We start from the raw sequence: 11,781 nt of genomic DNA on the forward strand, positions 1-11,781 counted from the left end.
TGCGGATCTCACCTTAAATACGTAATTTAAGACCAGAAATTTGATCGACTAGGGGAGTAGTTGATCCAATTTTCATCATTTTTTTATTATTTTGCTTCTCTCGTTCTTGATAAGTAAACATATTAATATGGTTGGAAAAATAAAGGAAAAACGTCAAAAACCAGTGAAAGGCGAACTCGATAATGAAAATTTCACGTGCAAAAACATAAAACGACCAACATTGAGAATATCTCACTTCTACTCAGTATTCTTCAACTTTGATTGTATTTATTGATAAGGTCGAGTATTTAGCCTATAAACTCATCGTTTAGAGCTTTACTCACCCAAAAATTTGATACTTAAAATCTAAAATCAAAACTAGTAACGAGTTCATACTAAAATTTGAAGATTAGGGGATGGTTGCCATTTCCTCAAGGTTCATGTTTTCCGTTAATACAACGTTCTATGTTCATTTTATAACACGTATATCTGATATTGATAAATGTGTATCGAATTCCAATTACCAAATCTTGTGAATGTGTGTTAAACTCTAATTATCCAATTTGTGCCTTGCAAACACTTAACATAATGCAGATATGGATAAAACTAGTTAATCAAGATTACCCGTTCCCAAAACCCTAGCACCCAAGCTCCATCCACAAACATAATGACTTAAGTTTGTAAATTAATTAATATATCATCAATATATAATAAATACGTTAATAAAAAAAAATTGGAGAATTAAAAGAAACAAGTTTCCTTCACAACTAATCAAAAAAGGTATTTAGTGTTGTTAAAATTAGAATATGAATAAAATTTGATGTAAATTGCAAAGCATTTTGGTTATCAATAAGCATCTCCATTCATCCTCTAAATTCTTAATACAGAAAAGAGTTACCAAATAACAACCGCCACAGTTGTTGGGAAAAAAAAAAACTTGGAAAATAAAACCCTACAAATTCTGTGTCAACAAACTGTTTCTTCATTCCCAAACTACCCTCACTGCCCACACAAATTTACACAAACTACCCTTCTCCGAAACGTAACAACCCGACTTGTTTTTTCATTCCGAAACTCCCCTCACTCCCCAGACAAATTTACACAAACTACCCCTCTCGAGAAACGAAACCGACCGGGGCAGTTTCTAAGACTCTCACTTCTTCGCCTTCCTCGCCGGAGCCTTCCTCTTCACCGGCGACTTCACACTCTTCGGCTTCCTCACAGCCCTGGCCGGAGCCACCGGCTTCTTCGCCTTCGCCTTAGACTTCACCTCCGCCTTCTTCCCCGGCGACGTCCTTGTCGATGTTCTCGCAGCCTTGGCAGCAGGTTTCGCCAAGGCAGCAATCGCCTTCACCTTTGGCTTCGCAGCCGCCGGCTTAGGCTTAGAAGCTACCGCTTTCGCTTTGGGCTTCGCAGCCGTTTTGGACTTCGGCTTAGCGACCACCGTGGCCGACTTCTTAGGCTTCGGCGCCGCGGCCGCTGCCTTCTCTTTCGCCGGAGCAGCGGAGCGAACGGGAGGCAGCTTGAACGAGTTCTTCACCTTGACGAGCTTTCCGGCGGCCACGAGCTTCTTCAAATGGTTGAGCAGAAGCTTCTTGAAGGTCGGCGGCAGATTCTTGTGCTCCTCCTCCACGAACTTGGTGATCGCATACTGGCTCGATCCGGTCCTATCCTTCAACGACACAATCGCCGCCGTGATCATCTGAAAGCCACACAAAAAAATGGTCGCAATTAGCCTCCGAAAACAAAAAGCACCAGGTAAAATCGTAGATTAAACAAAAACACCGATTTTCCGATCACATACCTCGACGAACGGCGGGTGAGCGGGCGGCGATCTCGCCTTCTTGGCCTTGGCGGTGGAGACGTCAGTTCCAGTCATGGTTGTTGACACGGCGATTTGACTCAGTTAATTCGGAAGCGGAATCGGAACGTTCTTCTCAGATTTGGATAGAGAAAAATCAGAAAACGGGAATTGTGGACTGACAGATGAGGGAGAAGGTGGTTTATATGGGGAGGAATTGAGGGGGAGATGCTGAGCGCTGATTGGTCGAGAGCAGTGCGATCCGGATCGAGAAATCTGTAAGCGTTTAAACGTGGGTCGTCGGATCTCGCAGTTATCTGCGGTTGGGATGAGAGTTTGGCGCGTGAGGCGGACGAGATTGACTGCTTTTGTACGGAGGCGCTTTTTGTTTGGGCGGTGAATTTTTCAAAAGAGTTTTTTGGGTGTGTTTCTAAGTCGATTTGTAATGGGTGTAACTTCGGTTGTAGTTGATGGATTTTAGTGAGATTTTGATGGGTGTTAAGGTTTGAACCTAAGCTTTCTAATGAGCATTTTTTTGTTGGATTTGGATTTGGGAATTGGGAGAAATTTGGATTTGAAGGTAGACTGATCAGAACTAGGGTTTAATTGGAGTTTGTTTGGGTTAGATTATGTTTTGCGATAATGTTTTGAAGGCATTTGGTATTTTTGGGTGTTCGATTGTTGTAGGCTTGCAGATGAGTGAAATGATTAAAGAATCGTGAAATTCTGACAATGAATGAGTTACGAAATGTCGATCAGAAAGACGATGAAGTTGAACATGTGTTTGAATAGTGTGATAGCCTATCATGCTTGAATTTCAGATGATACATATGTAGTTGTGTAATTCGTTATGAATTGATTCATCCAGTGCAATTCTATTCTTGTTTATGGTTCTTCAAGTTAGTCTTAAGCTTTGTAATAACTCGATCGTTAACAACCACGTCATATGGTTTAGCAAATTTGGCCTGAAAATCTAGTATCCCTAGTATTATCCTGAAATGTATCATTCACTTTATTGTATAAACCTCACAATCGGAACAATTCATTTGAATTGAAAACCGTTAGTCAAACAAATTTACAGTTCATCTTGTATTTATTATAACTGTCAATTTGTTCGACACATATAGATAACTAAACGGGTTTCAAATCGAATGAATTTTTTTAGAAATGATCCTTAGATGATGATAAAAAGAATGAATAGTTCTGATTCTCATCATTGTACAACAAAATGATGTCATGTTAATGTGATATGGGAAGTTTTGTCCATCCATGTCTCCTTTCATTAATGGCAGATGACATTTTCTTCTAAAACAACAACTATTCATTACATGAAAATTTTATTTATATGACAACCCCTTGATCATTGTTAATTATTTAATTTAGGCCTAATGTGTATTAGGGTTCATTTGGAAAATGACTGAAAATGTTTTTGAAAAAAAATGCTTTTGAGTTCCAAAAGCACTTAAAGTGCTTCATGGGTGAAGCATCAGTTATGTACTTATTTTATGAATCATTTTAAAAGTATTTTTCAAATGAACTCTAAGTTACTAGATTTTCTGGAAACTAGATGCTAATCAAATTTTAACAAGCACATCTGTATGCACGTAATTGTGATTATCAAAGTTTTATCGTACACTTCATAATCGAAGTTGTTCATTTTCACAATCATCATTCAATGGTTATCTGTGCACTAAGATTCTTTACTAATCCGTGTGCACATCTCAGTTTGCACAGAGCTTATGTAAGAACTTCAGTTTCTGTTGGCTTGGCTCCCCTTTTGAGTTTTCGGAATCATGCCCCATGTCACTGACTCACTAGCCCTAATGTTGAGATTTGATTAAGATATAGGGTCGACTTCCTTAAGTAACAAGTCATGCTCGAGCTTGGTAACAATGGTTGGTTAGACGCTCTGTAGAGATCTCAATGCGGCGGAGCGAAGTTGAAAGCCGGAACATTAAGTCTAGTCGGAGAATGAATTTGTACTTTCTCACAAAATTGAGATTAACTTAAGACTAACAAACGCATCAACAACAAAATTATTGGGTAAGCCAAGGTTCCACCGCAAACAAATTGGAAGTTTGGAGGGTAACCTAACTACTTATAAGTACATGTAAAGTCTCTTTGCTTTCCGATATGAGATTCATATACTTAACACGTCTCCTCACATGTGAATTTTCAAGTCAAATACGTGAACAACACAAATCAAGTGGCACATATATGCCAACCTACTTTATACCATGTAGAAGCTGAAATTCCATCATAAAACCAATTGACAATATGAGAATTACATGGAAACTAACTTAATTTATAAAATTAAAAATAAGGGGTCGTTTAGGGTTGCTTCTATAAGAAGCACCTTTACTTTTATAGGTGTTTTGATAGAAGTGCTTTCATTAGAAATGCATTAAAAATTGGAAAGTGTTCATAGCGCTTCATAAACCTAAATTAATGTGCATTCCAAATTTTCTTTACTTAAAAGAAAAAAAAAAAAACCCGTAATTGAATTTTTAGGATACCAATAATAGTTCTTTATAAATTTTAGGCTAAATAGCTAAAGTGGTACATAAGATTTCATAACACATCATTTTGGTCTCTGAGATTGAAAATCAATAGAAATGATCCCTGAGATTGTCCACCATTCATCATTTTGATCATTCCGTTAGAAACTCCGTTAAGTGTCCCGGAGCTCTTGGCCGGAAGTTTGAGCAATTTTCAAAGCTTCATAACTCAATCGTTTCTTAACTAAATTCGATCCATAATATATCAAAATGAAGATAGGAAAGTGTAGAACAAGATTATTCCATTTGGAAGCCCAATGGTTGCCGAAGATGGCTGGAAAATAGCCTCAAATGTGACTAGTCCGCAGGAAAAATGGAAAACTTGCTGGAAACTAGGTAAACTTTAAACGTTCATAACTTCTTCAATACTCAACGAAATCGAATGATTCAAAACGAAAATCATACTTCTCGACGAGACAAAGAGAATGATACCTTTTTCGACGGCTAACTCTCCATGGTTTGGCTGGAAACAAAGATCATAATTCTCAAGCCGTTTTCCGGTCAAATCACGGAGAGTTAGCCATCGAAAATGGTACCATTCTCTTTGTCTCATCGAGAAGTATGATTTTTGTTTTTGAATCACTAAATTTTGTTGAGTATTGAAGAAGTTATGAACGTTTAAAGTTTACCTAGTTTTCGACGAGTTTTCCAATTTTTTCGCGCACCAGTCACCTTTGAGGCTATTTTCTGGCCATCTCTAGCAACCATTGGGCTTCCAAATAATTATAATCTTGTTCTACACTTTCCTATCTTCATTTTGATATATTATGGGTCGAATTTGATTAAGAAACAATTGAGTTTCGAAGCTTTGAAAATTGCCCAAACTTGCGACCAAGAGCTCTGGGACACTTAACGAAGTTTTTAACGGAACCAAAATGATGGATGGTGGACAATCTCAGGGACCAAAGTGATGTGTTATGCAAATTTCAGAGACAATTTTGGCTATTTAGCCTAAATTTTACAAAAAATTTAAGTGTTTTTTTATTGAGCACTTACGTGATCTGAAATTTTTAAAAATTTTCACCAATCACTTTTAAGTTTTTAACTATCATAAGGGGCTACTTTTGAAGTGATTTTAAAATGATTGAAACCATTTTAGTGAAAATATTTTTTAAACCAATTTTTATTCAAAATGTAAAGAATTCTTGAAAAAGCACTTAAAAGATTTTATGCAAGAAGTACATACTTATTGTTTTTTTTTTGCAAAAAACACTTCAAATACTTTCGAAACCCAAAAATATTTAGTTTAAAAACACTTTCAATTATTTTTAAATCACCTTCAAACGAATCATAAGGCGCTTTGAAAGGTTGAACCTAATGAGAAGCAAACCAAACAAATAGGCCCAAACTTGATCGGCAAGCCCGAGGGAGGACCAGAACGGACTCCATGCGAGTACACTTTAAAATACGGATATTCGGGGCGGACCCGACTCCTCCGAAGCTCCGCCAAATAATCCATTAAATCGGAGACCTTTATATACCCAACCATAAAAACCCTAATCTCCCCACTTCCTCTGCAACTCCACCAGTCGCCAACCTCTCTGCGAGTTAGGGTTTCTCTTCGGCTTCAGCAAACATGGTGAGCTCAGACCTCTTTTTCTAAAATTGCATTTCCCAATCAACCCTTTTATTTACTTACAATTTCCTAACTTTTTTGTACGATTTTGCGGGAATCAATCTGACTGCTCGCGGTGGCTGTTTGTTGGTTAGGCGGATGTGGAGGCTGACGTTGCGGCGGCAGGAGTACCGAAGAAGAGGACGTTCAAGAAGTTCAGCTTCAGAGGCGTCGATTTGGATGCGCTTCTCGACATGTCGACTGATGAGCTTGTTAAGCTCTTTCCTGCTAGGGCTCGCAGAAGGTAGATACAGATTCTCCATTTGTATATAAATACGTATAAATACCTGTACTTGTTTGTATATATGTATCTATTTATACCTGTAAGTCTTTGCAATTGGTTTTGGTTATGCTGAATGATGTTCTGTTTTGGTGGGTGATGAATTGGGTTCAGGTTCCAGAGAGGTTTGAAGAGAAAGCCAATGGCTTTGATCAAGAAGCTGCGCAAGGCGGTAAAATTTCTTATCTTTTCGGCCTCTGTTTCGGTTATTTTTCGCTTAATTTGGCAGACATTGTTTGGATTATTCAGTAAATGTTTGGTGTTTTGAATTACGGGTTTAAATTTGTGATCAATTAGTTGTCTTAATTCTCAGCTTATGAATTTCGAAATCTTTATTGTGATGATTGAAAAGTTCGTATAGGACTAAACTAGAAATGAACGGAATTGAAATTCATTTTATCTTGGATTATATGAATTAGTTTAATATGAGCGCGGAGTAGATGAACTTGTTTTTGTTTGTTTTTTCATCGGCATCGGTACCTTCATTAGAATCCTTAATTTATGTGAATCATGTTCTTGTACATGTTGCACAATGCAACGATTTACCTTTTCTGTTACGAACGTTTGTTCCAACTCTATTGCCTTGCCATGTTTATTCATTTAAGACCAAGCTTCTGATGCAGCTCAGTTTCTCGAATTTTAGAGTTGAATATGTCTTACCAGTGTGAGATTCTTGTATTTGTATTCTACCAGAGGGTTTTCCATTGAAGTTGTTTATTTTTGCGCAGTTTTCCATTGAAGTTGTTTAGTTTTGCGCCTTAGTATTTCATGCTACAACAAATGGTTTCGCCTTAGTATTCTGTGTTTGGACTTCCATTATGTTCGTGTGATTCTGGTAACTTGTTAAGACCGAGTTTATCTTTGTTTGTATAAAGTGTTTGGATAAAATGTGCTTATAATTGTGATTGTGTATTTGTATTTATTGTTGGTTTTTGTTGTTTTTTGGAATAGAAACGGGAGGCCCCACCTGGTGAGAAGCCGGAGCCAGTTAGAACTCACCTCAGGAACATGATCATTGTACCTGAAATGATTGGTAGCATCATTGGTGTGTACAATGGCAAGACCTTCAATCAGGTTGAGATTAAGCCTGAGATGATCAGTCATTATCTTGCTGAGTTCTCCATAAGTTACAAGCCTGTCAAGCACGGAAGGCCCGGTATTGGTGCTACTCACTCTTCCAGGTTCATTCCCCTTAAGTGAAGTTTCTACCTCCTCGATCACTTGTTCCTTCCTTAATCTGACGTTGAGCGGATTTTATTAAGTTTGGATTTGGATTTCCCGTCATGGACATCTTTTGAATGTTTTATCATTTTGTAAACAATGACAAAGTAGACCGGCTTGTAGGATCTTATCGGATAAAGTTTTTCTTTCAATCAAGTTTATTAGTTTCTGAACGAATGTGTTTCATGATGACTATCCGGGTTCATGTCGTAGTAGAATTTTTGTTTCCGTAAGGAGGCTTCCAAAGAAGTGAACGTTAAAAATAGTGCTTTTCATAAACTCCAAGTTACTACATTTCACATGAAATACTTGTTAGCCTATGTTCGTCCTGTAAGGATGCTCTTCACGGCTAGAACTTTCCTGCAATGGGATGTCTGGCGGTATTCCACGTCACTGCCTCACTGGGCGGATTGTGAATGCTTATGCTCGCCTTGGTAGGTGACTACGAGCATTGCAGGGTCTTCAAGGCATCTCTGTACGTGTTTCCTCGCAGGACAGCCTCTAATGCTGCTGCATTGGTAGTATCCCCTACATCAATACCCGTCATGGTCAGATTGGAAACCACCATAAAAACTACTGCTTGTCTGGGTAGCGAAAGTAGAACCGTTACCTCGGATACAAGGAGCCCTTGATCGGCTTCTGCCCGTACTTCCTCCACGAGTACTCATCGGATGGAATGTCTGAAATCTTGTCACTAATGGCAGGGACCTTAAAAGATCTTTTCTCCTTCAGTTTCCTGTTAACAAAACAACATTAATCTTACCAATCAAATAATGAAGACCTGTAAACGTGAGTGCACTCGAGTTATAATCCTTAACTTGCAATTTAGATTAATTTAAAGTAGAATATCTCAGAATCAAAACTCGCCTCTTATTTGGAAAGTGGCATTTGCTACTGCTGCCACATTCCGCACTCCCATTTTCCACCACATCAATGCACCTCCTTTGCTGCTGGGAAATCTGACCGGAAACCCAAGGCACACCACCTATTAACCGAAAGGAATCTCCGCCGGTGATGGCGGCACAGCCGCCTATGCTCAAACATGACATGAACGATCTGGCCGACGTCGTGGAGGTTTTGCAGCTAGAGCTAGACCTATCAAATGCAAGGTTAATGCCACTGTTTCTCCCAGAGAACACCATTTCATCCCTATATTTCACCCACTGGGGGTGAAACTGTAATTTTGTTCTCTCTTCCTGGTGCTGTTGCAAAGTTTTTGTTTTGGGAACTGGGCTTCCAAGAAAAACTTTTTCTTTGTGAGGGGTTTTAGGGAAAGTAGGAGGGGAGAACTGGAGGGGTTTTGGTGAAGTATCTGAATAATTAGGGCCATCTAAGAAGATATTGTGAGGGAGAGGTAGTGGATTTAAGTTTTTCTTCAACTTTCTCACTCTTCCTCTTCCATGGCTGAGGAGAGAGAGAACTCTCTTGAACTTGAACACTGCCACCTCAGTCTCCGCCTGCAAATGTTTACAAGGTTTTGGTTTCCACAAGAGATTCAGAACTCTGTGGCAGCTCTCAACTGCTGCTTTGTTAGCTGCCTCAACCTCCTCCATTCTCTTTCTCTCTCTCTCTCTCTCTCTCTCTCTCCCCCTCTAAATTCTAAAAACCTTGCCAAAACCAGATTGAGAAGTACCCAAGAAAGAGAAAAGGTTGGGGGTTTTAGTTTTCGGAGGAAGCTTTCCAAGAAATAATTATCAGACGACCTGGTACATGACCTCGAGTTTTTACAGGTTTGGGTTTACTGTGGCTTAGAAAATTTACCAAAAGTACAGTACCGAGTACTGCTGTCCATGCTTTATTGAGCGAGTACAGATGCCCTATCTGATCTGTCTAGCTTGCTGCACTATCTACCATAGCCGATGCAGACTGTAAGGCATGCAGCGACGTCGATAGACGTGGCGGCATATGATTCATTTTGCGACAATGTGGTGCATAGGACCCTTCATCGTTTAGCTGCCGTACTCGCTTACATGATTATGTCTTGCAACTATTTCATTACGTGACAAAGTTTTTATTAGACAGGTAATTCACGTTTTAAACACGCGAGAATCATTAATTGATCGGGTTGCAAGAGAAAATCTCTCTACACTAAGAGGACTCAAGTTGTTTGGTCAGGATCACTGTAGGAGACGAAACTTCGATAAGAATATCTGACGAAAGCAACTCTCACAATAAATGAAACTATAGTGAAATTTAAATCAAACCAGATAACTTCCCACAAATGAGTCGACATAATTAGAATTCCCTTGCACAAGCTTTTCTCTATCCATTTGCATATGTGAAAGTAACACCACCAATCGATCCAAAGAATTTCTCCTTGTAGTATTTGGCCTTTTTTTTGCCACGCTTTTTTTTCAAGTTTTAACTAATTTTCAATGAATTGAAATGAGAAATTTACAAGGATGTCATATTTTGAGGACATTTTTGTGGGGACAAATTTGAAGACATTATTGATCAAATATTAACAGCATATCAACAAAATTATGAAAAGTGATCATTTCAACAACTGAATTTTGTCAGACCAAAGCATTTTTCAGTTATCTAATTTGATAAAATTTGAGGTGACAGTTTAGTGCTTAAGGTAGTGGCAAATGTTGGAACTTTTGATTATACCCCACTAATACAAGATTATAAACTTGCTTTTCGTTTTGAAAGACTTCCTACGAGAATTATTATAAATAAATTAACCCATCATATCAGAGATTAGTGCAAGATGACCAAATTCTATCTCTGCTAATGTCATTTCAAAATCATCTACTATATATCCACCAAAAAATTCTAAAAGGTGGTGTGACTTTTGGATCACCAATGATTTACTAGGCCAGTTTTCATTTCCCTAACACCTACATTATGCATTTCACTTGTCCATTTGATTAACAACTACTATTTTACTAAGGGAGATATTTTTCAGTATGTCGAGAGCACGCTCCAGTATACCAACTATTATATTGAGAATTCCAAGTGAAAGAAATTCATTAACTATGCAATTAATCAATGGTAGTGCTATCCACACACATGTTTTATCTCCTACACGCTTCTTGTTAATTTCTGTCTTTTGATACTTTTCATTTCATTCAATCCGACAACAAAAAATTGAGAGGTGTGTGTGTGTGAAAGGTAAAAAAAAAAAGTGTAAATAGCACCACCACTAATCAAACTGCTCTGCAACTGAAAACAAAACCTAGATTTGTTTTCAAACTGCTCTGCAACTGAAAACAAAACCTAGATTTGAACCAAATATTTTTCATATTTCGGCAACTTTTATACAAAACTGACGCCCAATCGAATGCGCTCCCCGACGAAGTTAGGCCAGTTTTTCGCCGACTCCCACAAAACAGAGGCAGCAAGCCACCCGTCCAGCCTCTGAGGCCACCTAGGGGCGCCCCGAGGCGAGTATTTTTAAACACTGATATGTATATATGTATGTATGTATATGTATCTACATATATTACATGCTGTGGTGGTCATCTTCGTGTTGTTAATATGCTCCGTTCAAATTAGAAAAGACTGGGCAGACTTTGTGGATTTCCCTTTGAATTATTCTTGAAATAATAAAGGGTTTTATGCATGATGTGTAAGCCTCTGTGAAATATCTCTCTCCAGTCTCCACTGTATGAGCTTTAGAAGGGAAAGGACAGCCCCTTTTCGAGCTCCTTCTCATCCTTTCATCCACTGGAGAGACATTATGGGCGGCTATCTGGTTAGATCAGCTCTTATATTGAATGAAATTAGTACCGAGTCGAGTGAGTCTAGAATATTTGTCTTGGCGACACAGTGAGGAAATTATATTCTAAGGAGATCGATGAGGAATTGGGTTAGGTCACACAATGAGTCATTCACTAAGTATCAAACTCAACATAAATATAATACGTTATCATCATCCATGTGAGCTAACTTAAGGCCTCTAACTAATAAAACAAAAGTATCACTGGACCATAATACTAATTATTCAACCCACGAGGGGCTCGAGACCACCGTTCTGCATAGCTCCATCACTGTTTTTAGTCAAGATCACCCAGGTTCCTACATAGCTCCGCCATTTCCATCTTCATTTTGAGGACTTGAAATCGTTTTTCACTCTCTTACTACATAGCTTGTATTAAAATACAATAAAATCTATCAATAATATTATTTATAAAGCAATAACCTCCTTATGGTCATAAAAAATTATGGTCCCAATTTGGGCCAGTTACATATAGAAATAAACTTTACACTGTAATAAGTTATAATTTTTCGAGGTCCCGATTTAAGGAAACGTGTCTCTACATGTAAATAATTGTCAAGAAGTACAAAAATATTTGAAATTAAGATGAACTACAATATTTCT

General features: G+C 38.2%; 3 protein-coding genes across 3 annotated transcripts; 1 reads left to right on the plus strand and 2 right to left on the minus strand.

Moving 5' to 3' along the window:
• Positions 1-816: 816 nt before the first annotated feature.
• On the minus strand, positions 817-1,945 carry LOC103931085 (histone H1.2-like). Its single transcript, XM_009340499.3, has 2 exons — positions 1,784-1,945; positions 817-1,681 (listed from the first exon to the last, which is right to left on the minus strand). The coding sequence occupies exons 1-2, from the start codon at positions 1,856-1,858 to the stop codon at positions 1,133-1,135; spliced, it is 624 nt and encodes a 207-aa protein (XP_009338774.2). The 5' UTR covers positions 1,859-1,945; the 3' UTR covers positions 817-1,132.
• A 3,810-nt stretch (positions 1,946-5,755) lies between these two features.
• Positions 5,756-7,627, plus strand: LOC103954387 (40S ribosomal protein S15-4). The gene is made up of 4 exons (XM_009366210.3): positions 5,756-5,917; positions 6,049-6,197; positions 6,348-6,405; positions 7,185-7,627. The coding sequence occupies exons 1-4, from the start codon at positions 5,915-5,917 to the stop codon at positions 7,431-7,433; spliced, it is 459 nt and encodes a 152-aa protein (XP_009364485.1). The 5' UTR covers positions 5,756-5,914; the 3' UTR covers positions 7,434-7,627.
• Positions 7,628-7,704: 77 nt separating this feature from the next.
• Positions 7,705-9,259, minus strand: LOC103954386 (probable WRKY transcription factor 74). Its single transcript, XM_009366208.3, has 3 exons — positions 8,322-9,259; positions 8,065-8,190; positions 7,705-7,982 (listed from the first exon to the last, which is right to left on the minus strand). The coding sequence occupies exons 1-3, from the start codon at positions 9,005-9,007 to the stop codon at positions 7,853-7,855; spliced, it is 942 nt and encodes a 313-aa protein (XP_009364483.2). The 5' UTR covers positions 9,008-9,259; the 3' UTR covers positions 7,705-7,852.
• Positions 9,260-11,781: the final 2,522 nt, after the last annotated feature.

This window comes from the organism of the source record quoted next, unplaced genomic scaffold (genome assembly GCF_019419815.1).
Source record: "Pyrus x bretschneideri cultivar Hongxiangsu unplaced genomic scaffold, Pyrus_bretschneideri_v1 Contig48, whole genome shotgun sequence".
Lineage (NCBI taxonomy): Eukaryota > Viridiplantae > Streptophyta > Magnoliopsida > Rosales > Rosaceae > Pyrus > Pyrus x bretschneideri.

What these genes read in the sequence shown, in the direction of transcription:
- LOC103931085 (XM_009340499.3), bottom strand. Translation starts at nt 1,858, where the DNA reads ATGACTGGAACTGACGTCTCCACCGCCAAGGCCAAGAAGGCGAGATCG. An exon ending in CTCACCCGCCGTTCGTCGAG is followed by an intron (nt 1,682 to 1,783) that starts GTATGTGATCGG and finishes TGTGGCTTTCAG; the next exon opens with ATGATCACGGCGGCGATTGT.
- LOC103954387 (XM_009366210.3), top strand. An exon ending in CCTGCTAGGGCTCGCAGAAG is followed by an intron (nt 6,198 to 6,347) that starts GTAGATACAGAT and finishes AATTGGGTTCAG; the next exon opens with GTTCCAGAGAGGTTTGAAGA. An exon ending in TCAAGAAGCTGCGCAAGGCG is followed by an intron (nt 6,406 to 7,184) that starts GTAAAATTTCTT and finishes TTTTTGGAATAG; the next exon opens with AAACGGGAGGCCCCACCTGG.
- LOC103954386 (XM_009366208.3), bottom strand. Translation starts at nt 9,007, where the DNA reads ATGGAGGAGGTTGAGGCAGCTAACAAAGCAGCAGTTGAGAGCTGCCAC. An exon ending in TGCCACTTTCCAAATAAGAG is followed by an intron (nt 8,191 to 8,321) that starts GCGAGTTTTGAT and finishes TTTTGTTAACAG; the next exon opens with GAAACTGAAGGAGAAAAGAT. An exon ending in AAGGGCTCCTTGTATCCGAG is followed by an intron (nt 7,983 to 8,064) that starts GTAACGGTTCTA and finishes GTATTGATGTAG; the next exon opens with GGGATACTACCAATGCAGCA.